The sequence below is a fragment of the Mauremys reevesii genome, linkage group 2, assembly GCF_016161935.1.
Source record: "Mauremys reevesii isolate NIE-2019 linkage group 2, ASM1616193v1, whole genome shotgun sequence".
NCBI lineage: Eukaryota > Metazoa > Chordata > Testudines > Geoemydidae > Mauremys > Mauremys reevesii.
This window is the reverse complement of record NC_052624.1, coordinates 255,903,166-255,927,109: the sequence shown is the minus strand read 5'-3', so window position 1 is coordinate 255,927,109 and position 23,944 is coordinate 255,903,166. Positions and strand designations below refer to the sequence as shown.

Sequence of the window (23,944 nt, the reverse complement as noted above, 5' to 3'; positions counted from 1 at the left end):
GTTGGCTGGAGACAGGGCAGGGGGTTTGGCAGGGGCTGGCTGTGGGCACAGGGTACAGAACTGGCTGCAGGCAGGAGGGGCGGGGCTGGTGTGGGCAGGGCAGGGGGTGCAGCAAAGGCAGCTGGAGCCCTGGCCCTTTAAATAGCTCCCAAGCCCCCTGCTATCCCAGGGCTCTGGGAGCTATTTAAAGGGCCCAGGGCTCCCCTGCTTCTACCCCACCCTGGACCTTTTAAATAGCTGCGGGAGCCCTGGGGAATGCATGGGGGCGACAGGGCTCCAACGGCTATTTAAAGGACCGGGGTGGCAGAGGCAGCTGGAGCCCCGGCCCTTTAAATAGCCCCCGGAGCCCCCCGCTACCCCAGGGCTCTGGGGGCTATTTAAAGGGCCTGGGGCTCCAGCCGGGAGAGCGGAGCTGCAGGGTAGGGGTTGCCACGCTCCGGCCGGAGCTCCAGCTGGGAGAGCGGGGCTGTGGGGCAGCTGCGCTCCCGCCAGCGCTTTGGGCCATGGAAGACCCCGGAACAGACCGCAGCCAGGGTAAGTAAAAAAAATTAAAAAGGCTCCTAAGGCGCGGGGTCCTCTTAGGCACGGGGCCCAATTCCCGGGAATCGAGCGAATCGGCCTAAAGCCGGCCCTGAAGACATTTAACGACCAATCCTGATTACCATATGTAGCAGGGCAGTTACCCTCCTTGGGTGGAGGAAGGCTGGGCTGATTGGGGAAGCAGCCACAGCTGGGGCCATGCCCAATCAGGCCACAGATGGCCCTATAAAAGGGCTGTGAGCCAGGAGTTGGAAGAGTTTCTCTCCAGCCTTAGAGGGAGAAGGACCTAGCTGCCCAGGAGAAAAGGGTACCTGAAACAGGGCAGGGCAGGGCAGGGCTGGGCTGGGGAAAGGCAAGAGGAGCTGGGGAGCTCTAGCCTGGTAATTCCCCAGGCTTAGGCCTTGTTAAAGGCCCAAGAAGGTACTGGGGTTGTGGAGGTGCAGCCCAGTGATAGGCAGAGGCAGCTGGTCCAACCCCCTTACCAATGATGAGTGGCCATTACAGACTGCAGTTTGCCCCAGTGAAAGGGGGCTGGATGATGACTGGCAGTGGCCACGGAGGCAAGGTGGGCTTAGAGCATTGATTCCCAAATTTTTTGACATCACACCCCCTTTTTAATTTTTGAGAAACTCTCATGCCCCCCACCTCTCCTTTACCATCATCCAACCCCCTTTTAACAAATTCAATTTGTAATTTAAAATAAAAAACAAACAAAAACTTGGTATAACATTTAAAATTAATATTTTAATGTAATGGTAAATTCCACTTCCAGTGGGAAATGGCTCAGCAAAAGCTCATAGAGATACATTATAGCCCATTATAACCCCCCAATATGTAGTATTCAGTCTGTTTATATGGATTATGGAAGTTGGGTGAGGTGCCATTAAGTAGAACTGTATCCTAAGCTGCTTTTTGGTATTGTACCCAAACATTTGCATTTAAATGGGGGTGTCATAAACAGATAGTTAAGGGTTAATGTCTCTTTTACCTGTAAAGGGTTAAGAAGCTCAGTAAACCTGGCTGACACCTGACCAGAGGACCAATAAGGGGACAAAATACTTTCAAATCTTGGTGGAGGGAAGTCTTTTGTTTGTGCTCTTCTTTGGTGGGGGGTTGGTTGTTCTTGGGACTGAGAGGGACCAGACATCAATCCAGGCTCTCCAAATCTTTCTGAATCAGTCTTATGTTTCAAACTTGTAAGTAGCACAGGCAAGGCGTGTTAGTCTTATGTTTGTTTTCTCAACCTGTAAATGTTCCTTTTGCTGGAAGGATTTTTACCTCTGTTTGCTGTAACTTTGAACCTGAGGCTAGAGGAGGTTTTCTCTGGGCTATATAAATCTAAGTACCCTGTAAAGTATTTTCCATCCTGATTTTACAGAGATGATTTTTACCTTTTTTTTTTTAATTAAAAGCTTTCTTTAAGAACCTGATTGATTGTTCTTTGTTTTAAGATCCAGGGAATTGGGTCTGAACTCACCAGGAGTTGCTGGGGGAAAGGAGGGGGGATGGTTAATTTCTCCTTGTTTTAAGATCCATGGGGTTTGGATCTGTGTTCCCCAGGGAAGGTTTTGGGGGGACAGAAAGTGTGCCAGACACTGATTTCTGGCTGGTGGCAGCGTTATCAGATCTAAGCTAGGAATTAAGCTTAGAAGTGTTTATGCAGGTCCCCACATCTGTACCCTAAAGTTCAGCATGGGGGAGGAAACCTTGACAGTCTGTGTACACTGGGGACAATACCTGATTCCCATCAGGCTGCAGATCTAGGCTGACATCAGAATCCAAACATCCTCTGGCCAGTCCAAGCAGAGGTATCCCTCTAATGATTTGGACTTGATGTGATGGAGTATGGATGTCATGAATAATTGAGACCAATGAGGAGAAACAGAATAAAAAACACTGTTTAAACACCTTCCATTCCTTCACCCCTTCCCCTCTTGAGGACTCCTGACCAACATAACACCACAATACCTACCTTAACAAACTTAGAGCCTATGTTTAAATTTGTTAGCATATATATTGCGCTGTTAAAGCCATATAAAGACTGAATGTCCTCCCTAGCCATGTTCTGCTCCGCCCCATCCGCCCCCTCCAGGGAGGGGGGCTAGCTCCAAGGCTTTGCGGTACCCCGTACTGGCTAAACATTTCTTGCCGGTACTGTGTCCTGAGCGGGGGCGGTACCACCCTACTTGCCCTCCTGGTGTAGGCAGAGCTGTTTGTGTTTAGTAAGTTGCAGGCAGGGCTGGGAAATGGTTTGCACAAGGCAAGACGCAATTAACAAGTGAAGCTCTTTAACTCCCCGCTTTGGCAGCAGCGCGAACCGACCACCGCGGCCCCGTGTGCTCGGACCCAGCGTTCAGCGCGGGCCCGCCACGCGCAGCGGCAGCGCACGTGCGCACGGAAGGACTCGCGGCGCTGTAAACGCGCGGCCAGCCTCCCTCCGCTAGCCCGACCGGCAGCAAGCCCTCAGCGCGCGGCCCAGGCCATCCCCGCACGCATGCGCGCAGACCATCTCCCTCCGGCTGCCAGGTTACATGGGCGCGCGCACCACCTTCACTCCGACCACGCCCCTCCCCCAAGACGGCGTCGCGTCCACGTCTCTGTGCGTGTCCGTGCGCGTTGGTGAAGCGGCGCGGGTGCGGCGCCGCCCCCTTTTCCCAAGATGGCGGAGTACGACCTGACCACCCGCATCGCGCACTTCTTGGACCGGCACCTGGTCTTCCCGCTGCTCGAGTTCCTGTCCGTCAAGGAGGTACGTGGAGACCGGGCCGCTCCCCCGCCCCGCGCCGGCCCGCAGCCGACACGTGAGAGGCGGAAACCAGCCCTTGGGCCTGCTCCCTCTCGCGGGAGGGCGGCAATGAGGCCCGGCCCAGCGCCGCCGGGCTGCCATCGGCCTCCCCACAGGCCCCGGCGATGCGGAGGGAGGTCGGGAAGAGCTGCCTGGAGTCCAGTTGCCTGTCCCGTGGGGGCCGGTCTGCGCGCTCCGGAGCCACTGCGGAGAACGGGGGGCGGCTGGAGGGCAGGCTCGGTGCTACCTGCTCCTCTTCCCGATCTCTCCCGGCGCGGGGGGCAGGGCATCCTTCTCCAGCTGCCCTCGGGCCTGCGCCCTACGTCCCCTCACAAGGTGGGGTCTGGGGAATCCTCCTCCCCCAACCCCCGCAGGCTTGGGTCCCGTTCCCTGCCAAGGTGGGGTGTGGGGCTCCTTCCCCAACTGTCCGCGATCATGGACCCCGGCTCCTCACGTGGTGGGGTGGAGGAACTTCCTCCCCATCTCTCCACGGGTTTGGGGCCGGTTCCCTCCCAAGGGGCGGTGGGGGAATCCTTCTCTAACTGCTGGTGGGCATCCTCCCCCCCCCCCCCCAGATGGGGCAGGGGAACCTTCCCCAGATCCTCCTGGACCTGCACCTGTGCGGGCATGACTCCTCCTTCCCATCACGCCCTGGGTTGGGGAGACCATGCGTCTTATCATGCCTTGTGTCTCCTAAACCTTCTAGTACTATTGAGGAACCGTGTAGCTCCAAGGCCTTGTCTGCATTAGGATTCTCCTATACTGATGTATCTACACATAGGTGAACATAATTTGTTGGGAAGCATTCACATGGTTTCTGTAAAGGGAAATCATGCCTTACAGCCTACTAAAATTCTTTGAGGGGGTCAGCAAGCATGTGGACAAGGGTGTTCAAGTGGATATAATGTATTTTGATTTTCAGAAAGCCTGTGACAGGTCCCTCATCAAAGGCACTTAAACAGAGTAAGATGTCATGGGATAAGAGGGAAAGTGCTTTTATGGATCAGTAACTGGCTAAAAGATTGGAAACAAACTAGGAATAAATGTTCAGTTTTCAGAATGGAGAGAGGTATATAGTGCTGTCTCCCAGGGGTCTGTACTTGGACCAGTACAATGCAACATATTCATAATGATTTGGACAAAGGGGTAAACAGTGAGGTAGCAAAATTTGCAATTATGTATCTTGACTTTAGCAAAGCTTTTGCTACGGTCTCCCACAGTATTCTTGCCAGCAAGTTAAAAAAGTATGGATTGGGTGAGTGGACTATAAGGTTGATAGACAGCTGGCTAGATCATCGGGCTCAACGGGTAGTGATCAATGGCTTGATGTCTGTTTGGCAGCGTGGTATCAAGCGGACTGCCCCAGGGGTCTGTCCTGGGGCCTGTTTAGTTCAACATCTTCATTAATTATCTGGATGATGGGATAAATTTCACCCTCAGCAAGTTTGCAGATGACACAAAGTTGGAGGGAGAGGTAGATACACTGGAGGGTAGGGATAGGGTCCAGAGTGACCTAGACAAATTGGAGGATTGAGCTAAAAGAAATCTAATGAGGATCAACAAGGACAAGTGCAGAGTCCTGCACTTAGGATGGAAAAATCCCATGCACTGCTACAGGCTGGGGACCGACTGGCTAAGCAGCAGTTCTGCAGAGAAGGACCTGGGGATTACAGTGGATGAGAAGCTGGATATGAGTCAACAGTGTGCCCTTGTTACCAAGAAGGCTAACAGCATATTGGGCTGCATTAGTAGGAACATTGCCGGCAGATCGAGGGAAGTGAATATTCCCCTCTATTCAGCACTGATGAGGCCACATCTGGAGTATTGCATCTAGTTTTTGGCCCCCCACTACAGAAAGGATGTGGACAAATTGGAGAGAGTCCAGCGGAGAGCAAAGAAAATGGTTAAGGGGCTGGGGCATGACTTAGGAGATGCTGAGGGAACTGGGGTTATTTAGTCCGCAGAAGAGAAGAGTGAGGGGGGATTTGATAGCAGCCTTCAACTGGAGTTCCAAAGAGGGTGGAGCTAGGCTGTTCTCAGTGGTGGCAGATGACAGGACAAGAAGCAATGAGGGAGGTCTAGGTTGGATATTAGGAAAAACTATTTCACTAGGAGGGTGGTGAAGCACTGGAATGGGTTACCTAGGGAAGTAGTGGAATCTTCATTCTTAGAGATTTTTAAGGCCTGGCTTGACAAATCCCTGGCTGGGATGATTTAGTTGCGGTTGGTCCTGCTCTGAGCAGGAGGTTGGAGTAGATGTGCTCCTGAGATATCTTCCAACGCTGATTTTCTGTGATTCTGTTAACTACTCAAGGTAGTTAAGTCCAAAGCAGACTGCGAAGAGCTACAAAGGGATCTCTCAAAATTGCGTGACCGGGCAACAAAATGACAGATGAAATTCAGTGTTGATAAATGCAAAGTAATGCACAATGTAAAACATAATCCCAACTACAGTAACTCCTCACTTAACATTGAAATTATGTTCCTGAAAAATGCGACTTTAAGCGGGGAGTTTTGAAAAACTACTTAATGTCAAATTTAAGGTCCTGTTATTGCCACCATTGTGATCTTTAAAAAGTAATCAGATACTTTATTTAAAGAGTGTTTCAATATGTTATATGAAATCTTTTTAACTTATTGTTTCAGATATACAATGAAAAAGAATTACTTCAAGGAAAATTGGAGCTTCTTAGTGATACCAACATGGTGGATTTTGCTATGGATGTGTACAAAAACCTTTATTCAGATGAGATTCCTCATGGTAAGCTTGGTCATAAGTGGATCTGTGGATTTTGCGGTCAGTTTTAAAGTAGATGCTTGAGTGAATGAAATTATAACAATCCTTTTCAACAACTGCCAATTTTACTGTCTCAAAACTATCCCTGGTAGTAGTTTTTTGTTTAGAACATTTGTCATTTTGTTCTTTCCTTTTGATCACTGTTCACTTGGCACCGTATTCTGGTATGGTTCTGAACAATACATTGATAGTTGGTAATAACTTGTATGCAGTACTTGGTACCTATGGAATAGAAATATCAGTATCAAATTTAAGGAAAGATGATTAATGAAAGCAGGTGCCTTGTTTAAAAAGGGTCATTGTCATTCATCTGTAAAAAGATTTTCTTGTATTTAAAAATTTAGAGTTTCAAAGTGGTGTATATAAGAGTACTTCATGACCAATAACAAAGACTCTGGGATTACCATAACTCCCCTGATGCCATATCATTGGTTACATAGCTATTCTTTGCCTGTGAAAATATAATATTGCATAGTTAGGAGTGTTGGGGGGGAAGGCTGTGTTCAAGCTTTCCTTTAAAGCATTCAATCTTGGAAACTATAGAGACACGTTATTTCCATTATAGTACTGCATATGATTTTCAGGTCAGTTGTGATCGAGGTTTAATCACACATGTGGAAGTTCAAAGTTACGGTTTCTATGTCATGTATTAAAACATAAAACAGCAGAGCGGTCAAACATGTTCTGTGGCAAGGAGTAAATTATCCTTTCACCCAGAGTCTAGGCATTGGGGCTACCGGTAAATTAGTATAACTTTGCATTTAATAAATGTTACTTACAAAAAACTGTTTAGGGATCATTAAGGTTCCAAAGTCGGGTACTCAGAAGTTAGGAATAACTTCATTAGTCTTTACAGGATCACATACAGCTTGTTCTACAAGACCTCTGCTTCATTGATCGTGCAAGATGAACAGCAAATGAGGCAGTGAGTAGCAGAAAGTTCTCTTGTGTTTAAAGCAATGGGCTGGGACCAAAGAAATCTGGGTTCTATTCCTGGCTCTTCCACAAACTTTCCTTTTGATACTAGGCAAGAATGTAATTACACAAACATGCCCGGGGAGAAAATTAATGTACAAGCAGGGGCGGCTCCAGGCACCAGCGCTCCAAGCGCGTGCCTGGGGCAGCAAGCCACTGGGGGCGCTCTGCTGGTCGCCGCAAGGGCGGCAGGCAGGGTGCCTTTGGCGGCTTGCCTGCGGAGGGTCCGCTGGTCCCGCGGCTTTAGTGGACCTCCCGCAGTCCGCCGAAGCCGCGGGACCAGCGGACCCTCCGTGCTTGGGGCGGCCCTGCGTACAAGCATTCAATTCTGGCATTTCCTAACTTTTGAGCACCTGATTTGGCAATCTTAACATTTTATTTAATATTTTGATTCAGCCTTACAGTACACCATTTCAGCTGATGTGCAGTTTTCTAGTTGGATAATGTTTCACTTTGATAGCTTGCATATATGCAGAAACGATTCCTTGAAGTTTGAGTTCATATCTGGAAGAAAGCTGAGGGAATAAGTCTGGTTACTGGGAAACCTCTGCCTGCATTCCACACACAATCCAGCTACATTCCTCCCAAATTATCCTTTTGTTTGCATTTTCTAGAGCAGTGGCTCTCAAACTTTTTTGCTGGTGACCCCTTTCACATAGCAAGCCTCTGAGTGTGACACCCTCCCCCCCCTTATAAATTAAAAACACTTTTTTTATCTATTTAACACCATTATACATTCTGGAGACAAAGCAGGGTTTGGAGTGGAGGTTGACAGCTCGCGACCTCCCCATGTAATAACCTCGCGACCCCCTGATGGGTCCTGACCCCCAATTTGAGAACTCCTGTTCTAGAGCATGTAATTTATTCTTGAAATTAAACTTCTGAATTATTGACAGTTTGATACCTATTCAGTGATGCTGCTATTCTATATTTCTTACAATAACTTCAGTACAAAATTTCTTCTGTATGTGATGGTTCAAATGTTAACCATCATGAACTTTATCTAACAATATAAAATAAAGTTTACTGTAGGTAACACTTTCATTCAGAGTCAAGTACTATTCAGGACTATTTGTTTGCTTGGTGCTCTGTGCAAGAAATCTGACCTGTGGTGCACCAAGTGCTGCACCTCTGTACATTTAATTTTCTCTCTGTACAGGCTACTTTTATATACATAATTATAATAAGTGTAGATTATGTTCTTTTACCCAAATTTACCATGAAGGGTTATGTATGGGCAACTCTCAATCTTTCTGTCAGTTGAATGACTGTTTCCAAGGTTATAGCTGAGTTGCATTCGTAAGAAACTTTACAGTATTAATTAGTTAAAGCTAGAAATTTAGTGCAAATACATTAAACAAATGCATTTGCACACATTTAGTAATTATACTTTCTTCTGCCTTCCTTACCTTTAACTTGTTCAACTGCAGGAGTCACGGAATAAACATGCTTTCATATAATCAGTAAGGTAACTGAATGGTTTCTTCTTTTGCTCTCTTCTTCCCCCACCACCTTCATTTTTGTAATCATAAGAGTCAACTGAAGGTGTGGATAGTTCCAGCATATTGAAGTACCACTTATCAGGCAAGTGTTTCTCAGGTTTAGACTGGGTTGTGAATTACTCATCATTACCAGTTTGTCCACTAGAATTCGTTCTCAAATTTGTGGTGTGGTTATGCCTAGGATCATTCTTCTGTGGATACAACACTGTGGTTGACTGCAGTGTGTGTTGGGACAACTTCATTCTTTTCGTTACCTTTGTCTCGTTGCTGGATTGGGTGGTGTAACCTCTTGCTCCATAAAGTTCTATACTCAGATAGCTGATTTTTCTCAAACTTTGGCAGTTTTGTTCCAAATCATGGTCTCTTCAATGCTTCCTCTGTCACACATGGTAGCACTGGATGTAAAACTGTAGTGTTCCTAACTATTTCTACCAGCTTGAAAATTATTTTGCAGATTAGGCTTCTTGTAAGCATCTTTCTTCTTACTTTTCAAATAGCTTTTCTGTCAGAGTTTGAGTGCTCACAGAACAAAAATCTAGCCTAGATTTGTAGAAGATTTTTTTTGTACAGTTTCAGTTCAGCAGATAATCATTTCATTCCCCTTGAATATATGTAGCATCTTCCCTTGTATTGCTTTTCACCTTTGCAACTTTGTCAGAAGCAAACAAATGTATCCAAAACACTGTGTCTTCCTTCATTGCAGATGAGAAATATTTTAAGTTGTTCATGACTGGGGTGTAAAACTCTTCCATAGAGAGAGTGGCTTTTTATTAAGCTAGTCACTTGTAAAATGAGTCATAGATTCCAAGCCAAAAGGGACCAGTGTTACCATCTAGTCTGACTTCCTGGATAATACAGGACATACACTTCCCCAGTAAGTCCCCAAACATATCATTTTAGAAAAAACATCCAATCTTGATTAAAAATTGCCAATGATGGAGAATGATGATTAATTACTCTCACTGTTGGAAGTGGAGGTATGCTGTAGTTCCAGTTTGAATTTGTCTAGCTTCCACTTGCAGCCATTGGATCATATACATTTATCTTCTGAATTGAAGAGCCCAATATTAAATATTTGTTCCCCACGTAGCTACTTACAGACTGTAATCAAGTCACCCCATAACCTTCTCTTTGTTAGAGCTCCTTTAGTCTATTTAGCTTATCACTGAAAGGCATGTTTTTTAATCCTTTAAAAGCAGCAAAGAGTCCTCTGGCACCTTATATACTAACAGACGTATTGGAGCATGAGCTTTCATGGGTGAATACCCATTTCGTCGGTATTCACCCACGAAAGCTCATGCTCCAATACGTCTGTTAGTCTATAAGGTGCCACAGGACTCTTTGCTGCTTTTACAGATCCAGACTAGCATGGCTACCCCTCTGATACTTTAATCCTTTAATCATTTTCATGGCTCTTTTCTGAACTCTTTCCAATCTATAAACATTCTTCTTGATTTGTGAGCACCAGAACTGGACAAAGCATTCCAGGAATGGTCAGAGCGAAATACAGTGGTAAAATAGCCTTTATTCCTATTCAAGATTCCCCTGTTTATGCATCCCAGGGTTGCATTAGCCCTTTTGACCACAGCATCTCACTGGGAGCTCATGCTCAGGTAATTAGATAGAGACGCCCATCCTATAAGCATGCCCTGTGTTCTTTATTCCTAGATGTATATGTATATATTTAGCCGTATTAAAAATGCATATTGCGTGCTTGTGGCCCATTTATCAAGCAGTCCAGATCACTCTGTATCAGCGACCTGTTCACTTCATTATTTACCATTCCCCAAATTTTTGTGTCAGCTGCAAACTAGCCCTGATGATTTTGTTTTCTTCCAGGTCATTGATAAAAAACGTTAAATAGCATAGGGCCAAGAACTGATCCCTGTGGGCCCCCTCTAGAAACACTCATTCAATGATGACTCCCCTTTTACAATTATTTTGAGACATACCAGTTAGCTAGCTTCGAATTGATTTAATTTGTGCCATGTTTATTTTATATCATTCTGTTTTTAAATCAAAATGTCATGTGGTACCAAGTCAAATGCTGTACAGAAATGTGTTATCTCAGCACTATTACCTTTATCAACTCAACTTGTAATTCATCAAAAAGTACTAAGTTAGTCTGGCAGGATCTATTTTCCATAAAGCCATGTTGTGTGGCATTAATTATATCACACTCCTTTAATTCTTTATTAATCATTGTGACATTTAATATGGCTTGACTGGGGGGACAAATGAGCTGAGCTTTTTTGGATGTCAGGGTACTCAGCACTCTAGCTGATTCTACATCAGATAACTACATGCTGCTTGCTAAGGTGTTAACTTTATATTGTACTCTTTCTTTATCTAGCTTTGCGTGAAAAGAGGACTGCTGTTGTTGCACAGCTGAAACAGCTTCAGTTAGAAACTGAGCCAATTGTCAAGATGTTTGAAGATCCAGAAACTACAAGACAAATGCAATCTACTAGGTAATATTTTCTTTAATACTCTAGACATTGTAGGAATTCATCTTCCCAGATGCCTTGTTGGACCAGTGCAAAGAGGCTTTCTAATTAACAGTTGTCAGTTTAAAGCTGAAAATCTTTGCTCCCTTTGCCTGTACTCCGGATGTTGATATTTATGCTGTGATGTCTTGGACCTCCATATGATGATATTCTGCTTTCCATTAATAATGTCTCTGTGAGGGAGAGCTTATACTTCAGGATGTTGACCACCAAAGTGGTTAAATACAGAAATAAAAATAAATCGTCTTTGTAAGAAATGTTTTATCATAATTTAAATATTGTTTGTGTTTAGGTGATGAAATAGATAGAAAGGCCTTGGAAGTCATCCCGGAAAAGCCCAAGTGATATGTTAATTTTCTGCTGCTCTTTTTCCATAACACCTTCAAAGTAGAATGTTGAAGTATCATCCTTCCAGGCACATAACTAGCTGTTGTAATCACCTTCAGAGGTGATGAAAATAACTTCTTAAACAGCTAGAAGCATCATCTGAGGCACTTCATAGGTCTGCCAGTTCAAGAAGTGAGTCTGAGGGCTTGTCTTCACTACAGGGGGAAGTCAACCTAAGTTATGCTACTCCAGCTATGTAGCTTAGGTCGACTTACCCCAGTGTCTTTGCTGTGCTCCATTGCCGGGAGACGCTTTCTGGTCAACGTCCCTTACTCTTCTGAGAGCTGGAGTACTGGGGTCAACCTGAGAGCACTCTGCCGTTGATTTAGCAGGTCTTCACTAGACCCGCTAAATTGATCCCTGCTGCGCAGCATTGATCTCCCTGTAGTAAAGACCAGCCCTGAGAATTGCAGACTATTTTCTCCTTAGTGAAGAATGTTATATTATGTGCAACACCTGAACCAAGTTGTTCAATACCTTTTATTAGGGAATTTCAGAAAATGCCAATACCTGAATTTCTCACACACACCCCACACCCCCCCCAAGTATTTTTTTTAATGCAGCATATCATTGCAACTCCTTAATATTTGTAGTACTCATGATAAATGGCATGGACAGAATGGCAAGATAACATTTCAGTATTCTGATTAATTTGAGTTGTTGAAATATTTCTGGGCATAAAATGTAATTAATATAATCACCAGTTTCAAAGAAAGCACAAGTATTCCCCTTAACCCATGTGAAATGGGCTTATTTCTTAAATATCTTGGATTATGTCCTGCAAATACACTACGGTGAACAAGGAAAAGAAAATATATTGATGCAGCTAATTACTAAGATCTTCCTCCTGCAGTTGAATCCATGTGGGAGTAACCTTGCACCCATATGGAATCCCATTAACCTCAGTGAAGCTCAACATGAACGTGTATTCTTGCATGGATCTGCTTGCAGGACCATGGCAAATATTTATAATAAATAAGGCTGCAAGAAAATTGTGGGTCATGATTTTTGTTGTAGAAACTTCAACTTTCAGCACTCACTGCAACTAACAATTCTCACCACAACTTTTTCACAATATCACTCACCGAAACCTGGTCATGATGCAGGGGTGGCAGAGCCAAATTTCAGTGAGTAGTGTTGTGACTTGGTGAATATGGAGTCAGAGGTGGAGGGTGGAGTTGGGGTTGTGTTCCCTGGAGGGCTCACACTTTGCCCAGGTGTGGTTCTGCCTCTGCCAAGTGGCACAGGTCAGGCCTGCTGAGCCTCAGCGACTCCTGCATGACTTAAAGAACTTTGCCTCTCATGGCTCCTGGTAAGTGGGGCCAGGTGGGTGTTGGGTCTTGTGCCTTCCACAGGATGTGAAGCTGGGATGGGGAGCCTCCAGGGATCTCTGCACTGGGGCCAGCTCTAGGATGCAGGGGTTTGGATGTACCCATCGCCCCCCCGCCCCTCCCCGAATTGGAGGAATGGGTGGGGGATATCCAGCTCCTGATAAAGGACCCTGCTGCCAACTTGACATCTAGTCAGTTACAAAGAAAGAGTCTAGGTCCTGCATTCCTCGAGCTGCCCCCACACACCTGCACCCTCCACACCTCTGCCCTGAGGGACCTCCACACCTTTTTCCTGAAGGCTGCTCTAACCTGCAAACCCTACCACATCTCTTCTTTCTTTTTTATGTGTGTTTGTGGGTTTTTTATGGTATTTGAACTAAAGACACTAAGAATTCTAGGAAAAATTAGGCTGTAAAAAGTATAGTTAATAACAGTTTACTGGAAGTGAAATTTTGTGGTGTCTTGCTATATTCCAAAAGGAGTAGAATTTTGCTTTTTGAGTCTGCCTTTGTTCTCACATGATACTGGAGCAGGCTGTATTTTGGGAAATGGCAGACTAAAATGATTAAAATGTAATTATGTATACATAAATGTTAATGATTTGGGGTTTTTTATAACTATAAATTACCATAGGACATACATATTTCCGTATTCACAGGTGAGAACTTAGAGTAACTTGACCTTACTCCATAGTAATTGTGTTGCTCACCAATCTTGGGTCGGTGCTGCCCAGCTGACTAGGACCCCCATGTAATTTGAGTTTTGAGGGCAGCAGTTCACCTGCTTTCCCAAAAAACCCACAGCAAAGGGGTATGTTCTTTGTCTTCTGTGGTCTTGTCATTATTTTTTTTTGTTTTGTTGCTGATGGTATAATTCTCTATGCCTGCTGCACCAGTCATAAAATCAACTCAAAGCAGTTAAAATAGAAATGTCCTGAGGTTTTCCTCGGGACTTAAATTAACTAAATATACCTTCTTGCTTCAGTTTGTAGTTTAACAAATAGTAGGAAATAGCTTTGTGCTGATTAGTACCTCAGGCAGTTATAGCTGTTTTGTTTAACTGTCCTCTTGTGCATTCTTTTTTCTTTCCATTTGTCAGCTAAGACATCTGCTGTTCAATTTGAATCTGCTTCATGTGTGACTTGCCACTAAGCCATAGGGATAAATTCCCTATGGTATATCTGACTCTCCCAAGAATTACCATCACATCTTTAGGGAGTTCACGTCTCCAAAGTTGTATAAGGAATACCCTCCTTCTTGATAAATCTGCTGACTAGAGGTTATAATGGTAAATGGTACCGTCTCTTTTTTTTCTCTACTTGCACATTGTGATACGTTTGCACTTGATAAGCTATGAGTTGCTGCACACCACATCTGTGCTGCCTTGAAGGGAATCCTGTTTCTAGTAATTCATTACCTGTAGTCCTTCATTGCTTCAGAGCTGTTTTGAGGGATTTCCTGCATACCTCAGATGTTGGAAGGTCACCAGGGCACCTGACCACTTAAATGTTCCTTTATGATGTATTCCCATCATGAGAATCTATGGATACTTTTTGCTATCTTTTCAGTTCACACATGCATTCTTGCATGGATGGAAAGATATCTTATGACAATACAAATATTTTAAGGATGCTCTTGTTCAGACAGGTATCTATGATTAAGTATTGGTACAAGAACAAGATACTGTTAGAAGATGCTTACAAGAGTACATACAAGTGTGGCCTTCAGAGCCACAGGTTCAGGCAGCCTCTTCCCTGAGATTTTGTGGCAAGGTGCACAATAGGAACAGAACCTTTTAATTTATCTCAAGACACTTAATATCCTTGTTTTTGAGCTAGAAAGAACAGTTCATGCCACATACACTAGGGCAAACTTTCCTACTAGTAGTAAAGTGAGATCTTTAGAACAGCATACAGATGCTTGCTTCTTTGAGCTTTGCGAACTCTTCTGACTTGTAGTTCGATTTAGTCAGTTACACAAAATGCCTTACTGAGATCAGTTAGCACTTAGCAAGTTGGGGATTCAGAATGACTTTTATTTTTCAAGGTCTGTTGCCTAGATGTTTAAGGTCGGCACAAAGTGAATTGAAAGCAGCCAGATATTTATGCTGGAAAACTTCCCTTGTCTAGGAGGAATCTCTGTGAGAACTCTGCCACCGTCTGTGTGAGGGAAGGCAAGGGGATGTGGTGGATCAAAGGTCTGCTATGTCTAATTTCCTGCTGGCTTTAGGCATAGTTGAGAATCAAAACCTATGTATCTTGGAAAGCCACACAAGGGATACTTGCCAGTGCATGAAGGCTCATTTTACCTACCTGAAAATCTGTGTGTACTGTGACACAAGTTGTTGAAGCTTCCAGCATGGATAGATGCATACATGTTCTACTTGGCTAATGGTCTTACAAACTGCATGCTAAAATGTAATATTGTCATCCTTCCTCTTGTGGAATTCAGTACAGTGTACTGAATTGGTGCATATATCAGATTTTATTATTTTTTACATTGGCATTTCCTTAATATGATGTAAAAATATACTGTTGTGTTTCACACATCATTGTGAAGGGTCTGCTCTTGCAGTTTAGGCTTAAAAATTGTCAGCTGCAACTAAAGGGAGTTTTCTTGTTTCATACAGGGATACAGCCCACTCACTAGATAGGTCTTTTTCTTATAGAATATGGCACTGTTGACATTCACTGCTGTACTTTGAACTGGTGGGACTTGTCATGTAAAGAAGAATTATAATGTTATGAGTACTTAAAATGGGGACAGTGTTGAGTTTTCGTAAATCTGAAAGTTTGGCCAAACGAGGGAGATATCTTTGAGGGAGCTCAAGGGGTCTGTCCTTGTTACCTTGTGGATGCTGAAGTGATCAGGGCTATTTAATTACTCCAAGTCTCAATTTTGAAGTACACTGGAACCTCGCTAGAACGCGGGATTTGGGATCCATTTGCGGTACTGCGTTAACACGGGGACCACGTTAAAATGAATTGCAATTAAAGTAATTAAATTTGGGATCCATGGCCACGACCGCGTTATATGTGAATTTGCACTATATAGACGCGCGTTCTAGCGAGGGTCCGGTCTATATATTAGAATGGATATATGAGATTAGAGTAGCCTTCCAGGACTTTGAGTGCCCAGGTTAGCGTAGGAGATGCATAACAAAGCTTTTTCGCATAAGGGAGTAACTTGTAGACTGAATCTGACAGCTTTATTCTTTCCAGATAAATATCTGCTTATAGTAGATGGCAAACTGTATTTACTTAGTGACTTTGAGGCAATGAATTTTTAATATGTAAAACTGCTTAGTTCAGTATCTGGGGAGTACACAGTGAGACTGGATTAGGACTTGAATCAGATTTTTTTTTAAATAAAAATTAAATCTGATTCCCATTTTTGAATGAAAACTCATAAGGGAAATTGTTAATATTTTCCCTCTGTTTTGAGGTTTTTAACACTCTTTATCAACTGAAACTTTTTAATTATTCTCAGTTCCTTCCATATTTCAGTTTTCGCAGTGGGGTGTTTCTCATCTCCATGAGATCTGTAGGCAGACCAGATCTTTGCTTTGAGCCTGGGTTTAGGACCACATTTCAGGAGGAACTCTCCAGAATTTTCTTCTCCAAGCAGCACATATGGCAGATTCCAGGTCTCTTTGTAGGAGAGCTTCCAGAGGTTTTTTAACAAAATGTCTGTTTCTTCATCAGTTTTGATGTTTTTCTCCTCCAAAACTGCTAAACTTCAAAAAATATTCTTCCGGCTTTCTGAGGAGGATTTGAAGAACACCTCTCCTAAACAGACAGTAGGCCGCACAGACTCAGCCCTCAGCTACCATGTGGGTGAGGTCTATGCTGAGATGGTTGAGCAGGCCACCTGAAAGCTCCTTTCCCTGAGACCAGGCTAGAATCAGTGGCATTGAACCAGGGTATATTTTTAATATACCCTGCTTCTCACCTACATATTGGACCCCAGTTCCCATAGCTTGCAGAGCAATCAGGAAAGTTTCACTGGAGCTTTCCTTAATCACTGAAGTTCACAGAAGGAAGAAATTCCTGCTCCCAGCCAGTGTGTAGACAAGATCTGTGCTGAGGCAGTCGAGAAGGCCCCAGAGTGCACCCTTTCTCCTATAAACTGTTTTACTTGTGAGGGCTCAGCTGCATAAGAGGTACCAGTTGCTGTGACCTCTGATACAAATGACTCCATTGTCTCCAGTGGCTCTAGTTTGCTCAGTTTGTGCGGTCAGTCCCCTTCCCTGAAAGATGGGCTTACCTCCTTTCCCCCTCTAGGCTACAGGTGCCCCACAGGAGGCCAAGAAGTGGCTGTTTTCCTTAGGGAGGCATGCAGGACACATGCCTGCAGACTGTTGTTTCAGACTCCCAGGTAAAGCACTCTCCCCCTCACAGGATCACCTTACTCTTTGTCTCAGGGGTTTGGCCCAGGGACTGGTGAATATGTTGCTCACAATCAGTTAAACAAAGGAGAAATCTCTAAAACTGGGGTTTTGAGCATGGTACCTCAGACTTGGCTAATCTTCCCAGAATTAAGCACAAATGAGGGTCTAACTTTACAGGTGCATATGTTTTTTAGAGAATGAAAGACCTGTTTTTTTTAACTTGCAAATGGAAGGAGAGCTTTAATTTTTCCTCACCTGGTTTGATGGTGTGAGTAAGGTGAAGTGAAAATTCCTTGGACTAAGGACTAAAAGGTCTTCATTACTCTCTGCCTGCTGCAACTTCCTTAGTAAAGGGCATAATCATACCAGTTGGCAGAGTAGTCCTGCCAAACCCACAGACTGGAGAAATAAGATTATCACTCAGACTAAACTTTAATACATCCACATGAGCCTTGAGAATATTCTCTTGTCTGCATTCTCTTATTGTGGAGATCTTTGTTCAACTGGGAGGCCATTGTTGAGCATGTTCCTAAATAAATAAATTACATAAAATCTACCTTTAATGAGATTTCATTAGCAACTTTCCAGGACTGATGCATCACCTAAGATGTGCTGACATTCAAACTTCCAAAGGCTTGTTCTGGGGACAGCTGTTGTTCCATGGTAAGAAACCAGAATTGCAGAATATCACCTGATATCCTTCCAAATATTTTGTTGATGAGCTCTTTGAGGAGTGTAAAGACAAAGCAGTCATTGAGCACTGATGTTTTAGACATGGGATTAAGTCTCTCCCTCCTTCTAGTGAGAGAGTCTTCAAACAACCTTATCTCTTTGTTTCCTTTGAAGCCATTTTTCTTCCAGGTTGCAGTATAAAGGTTGCCCATTAGGAGGAAACCATTGCTCATTTTTCTCAGAGTTAGAATACCAAGGCTGGGATTCGCTGGAAAACCATCTAACTCCTAAAGTTTCTCTTGAGTTTCCAAAGTTGGGGAAGCTGTCCACTCTCCATGAGGGGTGATTCGCATGGGAGTAAATGGGTGCTTGACACAATCAGGGAAGGATATTCAACGAAACTCACACATTGTCCCAGGAACAAGAACCATTGTATCAGAAGAGGAAGGATGTAGTAGTCCATCTCCTACACATTGGAGAACTAGAACCAATTCCATGTGGAGAGAGAGATTTTGAAAAGGGCACAACATTATTTGTGATACAAAGAGAAACAATGGTATACTGCCCATTTTATATCTCGGGTCTCTCAACAAGGAGATTGATATTCCAGGGGAAATACTCTAATGCTGTCATTACAGCATTGTTCCCCGAACTTCAGAATATGAAAATAAACCTCTTAGAAATCTATTAAGGATATGATTGGGTTGAGTCACATGGATACATCAGCTTCTGCTACAATAAGAAGCATTTTCAATAGAGTACATCCCTTTTGGACTTGTAAATTCTGCATGGGTATTAACGAATGCCATGTGATCCATCCCTTCATGTGAAAGGGATACTACCTTTGTCTGGCCAGTCTTCTCATTATGTTACGTAGGGCCCAGCCACAATTGATACCAATCTTTAGAAACACAGCAGTGTTTGGGAGAAAGGTGTAATGGAACAGGGTGCCCCAATAGCCCTTGTGCTCCTTTCAGTTCTCCTTGGTAAGTTGAATTCTCCCTCCCAGTGGATTATTTATGACTTTATACAGTGCACTGTAAAGACTGTCTGTGGAGGGAACTGAATGAAAATTCCCAGACAAACCAGAATTTTCCTTCTAGGACCTTCCGTGTCACAGTCCAGCTCTCCCGCAGAGGACTGCATTATGGCCAGGGATTTTTCTAGCTGTTGCTCGTGTTTGAAAGGAGGAGGGTGTTTCTCCGAGAAATCCCTACATTTCATGTCAGTGTGCTGCTGCAAATCGTTTGAGTTGAATAGTAATATTAGGTTTTTATATAGTATGTTTCCAAAGCTGAAAAATATTATTGTTCGGGAGAGTTCACCCTGATGGACTGTACTAAGATCAGGCTTGGAACAAAAATCTGGCTTGTTTCCAGTTGCTGTAGGAATAGGGGTCCATTGTCAAGACTGTCTGACGTGGAGAACCCTAGAATGAAAATTCACAGCTGTGTCAATTATCCTTATCCCCGTGGCTCTTGTAAATGAAGTATCAATAACTGCACAGTTTTGATCAATTCCGTATCTTTATTTTTTTCAGCTTTTAAGATGTTAATATATATTTGACCTTTTGAGTAAGTCTTTGTATATAGTCTGAGTTAAAAATTAAAAAATAAATAAATAAAATCTATTTTGCACTCATCCAAACTGTATTTGCTCTGAACAAGTCATGGCTAATTTCTGGTACAACACCAAAGATAGTAAAAAGTCCTTGGCTTGTTTATGGTTTCCTGGAGATCCTTGAAAAATACTGGTGATCTCAAATTTGTAAATTGGTAGACATCCTGAGTGAAGATTAATTTGTCTATAAAGTGCTTTAAGATCCTTTTGTAATTTCATAAATGCAGTATAATATCGTTATTGATAATTGATTTCCGTGCAAAACTCCCCCACACCCAAGTTCTTAGGATGCAGTGGATTGTTTCTTATTAACGGCATGATTGTTTTTTCAGCTAACAGTGGCACTAGTGCAGTGCACAATAGTTCTCCTTAAAAAATGCAAGTACATTTTTCTCACCTTGTAATAACTTGCTGAGAAGCTGATCTGTTTCTCTGCATCACTCTTTACTGCAGAGGATATTGCAGGGAGGTGCCTTCATTGAACCTGCTCTTTTCTGGCAATAAAGATGAAGTGCTATCAGAGATTGAGGTGTCAGAAGTAGAAGTGCTGGACCAAATTGATAATTTAACAAGTTACCAGACCCAGGGAGGTATATATTAAAGAGTTCTGAAAAATCTGAAGTATGAAACATGTGACCAGCTAGCAAAAATATACAATCCCATTAAGAACAGCTATCGTATTGGAGGGTACCAAATGTACCTAAATATAAAAAACATAGTTCTAGGGGTGATCTGGGGACAACCAGTAAGCCTTACATCTCTTCTTGGGTTCCGAGAAAGGTGATACGAGAGAGACACTATGGGCATGGAAAAACTCTCCTCTGTAGAACAATTGAAAAGATTGGGGTGGTTTACCTAAGAAATCAGATTTCTAAAAGGGGACATGATAAAAGCTTATAAAATCATGAATGGTAGAGAATGAAGCTTGGGTGCTTCTGTTCTCTCTGTTGCATGACAAGGGGACACTCAATGAAATGGAAAGGTGGAAAATTCAAAACTGACCACAGGGAAATATTTTTTTTCACCAGCTGCATAATTGGATAGAACTCAGTTGACATAGGATGTAATTTCTGTGGAGAACAAGAATATCCAGAGTTGTTATAGTGAATGCTAAATTCTTTTAGTTCATTTGACAGCACATCATGGCTATTCGGATTCACAATTTATTCTGTATACTCAGTCCTCTTGGTTTGTGTGGGCCTTTCACGCAGCAACAATTTTTTTTTAAAAAAGTCATGGGGTACTCAGGGGAAGTTTAAAAAAAGAGACTGTTCTCCTTTTAATAGCTTTATTTAGTATTACATATTATCTTGTGATGGTCAGTTTAAAACTGATGTTTTACAGATCTTTATTTTTGTTACAGGGATGGTCGAATGCTCTTTGATTATCTAGCTGACAAGCATGGTGTAAGTTTTTTTTTATTATTTTTTTTATTTTATTTTTACATTTTTAAATATGTAAAAGTGACAGGCTAAATTATATTCAATCCAACAGTCTTGCAATATCAAGAACCTGGCACCCTGGCCTATCTGTCTAGTTTAAATGTAGCTGATGTGCAAAACTTCATGCATGAAAATATTTAAAAGCTTAAATTGAACTAAATATGTTACAAACTTATAAAAAGCAAAGAAATATGGATATTAACTGCATCCTTAAAAACTTGTGGTTATGCTTAAATATTGTAGTACTTTTTTCTAACATTAGTGTTATTACTGTATTCAGCAGAATTAATAAAGGATGAAGTAATTGTTTCAGTTTCTGTATTTTAGTTTGTCTGGTCACTGCTATCATTGCACTTATCATCCAAAGACCCTGAAGCTCTTTATGGGCTACTTGTGTATCTGTAATTAAATGTGACTCTACCTACTGTCGAGTCATTTCACAACCCATTGCTATACCATCTCTTTCATAATGAAGATAAACATTTTGTATTTTTTCTCAGTTTAGACAGGAGTACCTAGACACACTCTACAGGTATGCAAAGTTCCAGTATGAATGTGGCAACTATTCAGGAGCTGCAGAATATCTCTACTTTTTTAGGGTTTTGGTAAGTAGTTGTTTTTTTCTTAAGTATTTAGGCCACTTTGTTTTCTTAAATTCTTAAATATCCTGATTTATAAACTTCCTGAGACAATTATTCAATACAAGAGGAATACTGAAAAAATACACAAGCTCAGAATTAGTTATTTTAATTAGTTATTTGCTAACAGTTTCATATTCTGTTTGTGATTATAGGGGAAAACTCTGTTCTGTGTACAGTAATCTATTTAGATTGCAAGATCCTTTTGTCAGGGAACATTTTCATTTGTATCTTGCACAATGCCAAGAGTACTGTCAGTCGTTCACAAATAATATTACATAGTAACTGTTGAAAAATAACTTTTCAATCACTAAACTTGTGAAAATTTAATTTTTCTGTAAGAGTTCAAGCTTATTTGCATTACAATTGTCTTTTCATGGATGCTCTCCAATAACAAAATCCAGGATTTTGTCTATTCAGGTTGACGTGAGTGCGCCTGACATTTTGTTATTTTTGTCAGTTCTGTTCTTGAGATCAAATAGAGAATTCTATTTACAAGAATTCTGCTCTGCTAGAAATAAATGTAAAACACCTGCCTAATTTCAAGAACGGAAAAGTGAAACAAACGTTTCTCAGTATGGCATATGTATGACTAGACATAAACCTAGTTTGTATGTTTGTTTAGTCTTATCACACCTTACTATGATCTTTAGAATTGCAATGTTAAAAATGAACAATTTTAGCAAAGTTTTCAAGTGCTAATGTTTGTTCTAATTTAAGTTTTAAAAATTGTAAAAGTTGTAACTCACTGTATTAGGTACTTCCTGTTTTTTCCTATAAATCTAAACTGGAAGAATATTATAAACTGTAACAGCTAAGAATAAGCATTTGCAATCTAATTCCTGTGCACAAAAAGTGGTGATGAAAAGTTTACAGGTAAATTGAAGGTAATCTGTGGTAATGCTGAATTTACAGCTTCCTATCAAGAATTCTATCTGTCTTCCCTTGAATATTATGGAGGATTTAGAAGAGTAAAAATTGTTCTTTAGAAATGTTAACAGCTTAAACAAGGATTGTAGAACCAGAGCCATGGTTTCATTACAGCTACATGAAAAGAGTTGGTTATTCATATCATTTGTTAATGCTGGGAGTGAATTCTGAGAATGAAGATTTAGTGTCTTGTTAGAATCTCAGCACAGTAAATTTATTGTTACTGGTCAGTGAGTGACTGTGCTGTTTTGCTAGCAAATGGAAATTTAAGGTAACTGCTGGAAAATCCAGATATTGAAACTATTCTAGCATATCCATCACTGAAAGCAGTTCTCTATGAAGAGCCAACTGTAATGACATGGAGTTGAGCCAAATAGTGCACATGAACCTTAGCAGCAAAAAGTTCCTGCTAAAGTGCAGCAAAAAGCTTTTCACATTGGCACTTGGAACATGTGTAGTTCTAATAACATTATGTCCCTTTCTAGAATGTATGAATGGTATTTGCAAAGTAATTCCTAGTAATTGTGTATATTTACTGTATTTTGTTTCTTGCTGTTAATCTATATTTCTTTTTACTATATTCTATATTTTATTTAATCTTTTGGATTAAATTCAGTGGTTCTGCTTATTCTGTTAATTGGCTACAATTAGATGGTAAGTGGGTTCCAAAGCGAATAACTAATAGATTTTCACAACAATAATACAATGTTTGTTTACCAAAATAAGGCTGAAAGAGTGGGGAGAGTGTATTTCAGTATCGGGATAGCTTTTGACAAGAGGAATCTTATTTTACCCATTACTCATCAAATCTTTTTATACAATAACCTATTCAATGAGGTGTACATTTTATGTGTTTGCGAAGAACTATTTTGTGTGTTTTTGTTTCGGATAGAGATGCTATGGGCATCATGGGCAGTTGTCGTAAATCCTCTCCTTTGTATTTCAGAATTTGAGCATTTAAAAATAAAATAAAATAAAATAAAATAAAAGCTATAATTGATTCTTAAAAATTACTCTTGAAAGCAGTTTTAGTAAAAATAATGTATGCTTCTGGTATGTTAGTACCTTGAGCGCATACTTATGTTACTCTTTTTGGTGGGAGAAGATTCATTTAAAGTAATGGTTAGTGAAACATAAGCTATGAAAGAACCATTGTAACTATGATCTGAGATTAGAATTTGACACTCTGAATGACCTAGTGTAGTTCAGTGTTGTATAAACTAAACCTGATTGACCCCAGAACTACCCTTACTTGAAACAGACTTGGTGAACTGCTCTGAGAAAAATAGCTTTTAGGGGGCTTGGACATGTTCAGGGACATACTACCTAATTTAGTAGGACATGTTTCTTTTGCCACATGCCTTTATCTGAAAGGATTTTCTACCTCTTTAAGGTGGTCTTTGCATATTCTCATTTGTGGGATGTGGTT

At 41.9% G+C, this 23,944-nt stretch overlaps 1 protein-coding gene across 1 annotated transcript in view; it reads left to right on the top strand.

Moving 5' to 3' along the window:
- The first annotated feature begins 3,135 nt into the window (after positions 1–3,135).
- The window catches only part of EIF3E (eukaryotic translation initiation factor 3 subunit E), a 56,126-nt gene continuing 35,317 nt past the window's right edge, over positions 3,136–23,944 (top strand). The window contains exons 1-5 of the mRNA XM_039526575.1: positions 3,136–3,289; positions 5,972–6,086; positions 10,953–11,070; positions 20,869–20,911; positions 21,448–21,552. Of these exons, the coding sequence (XP_039382509.1) occupies positions 3,200–3,289; positions 5,972–6,086; positions 10,953–11,070; positions 20,869–20,911; positions 21,448–21,552 (471 nt within the window). The 5' untranslated portion in view covers positions 3,136–3,199. The remainder of the gene's footprint in view (positions 3,290–5,971; positions 6,087–10,952; positions 11,071–20,868; positions 20,912–21,447; positions 21,553–23,944) is intronic.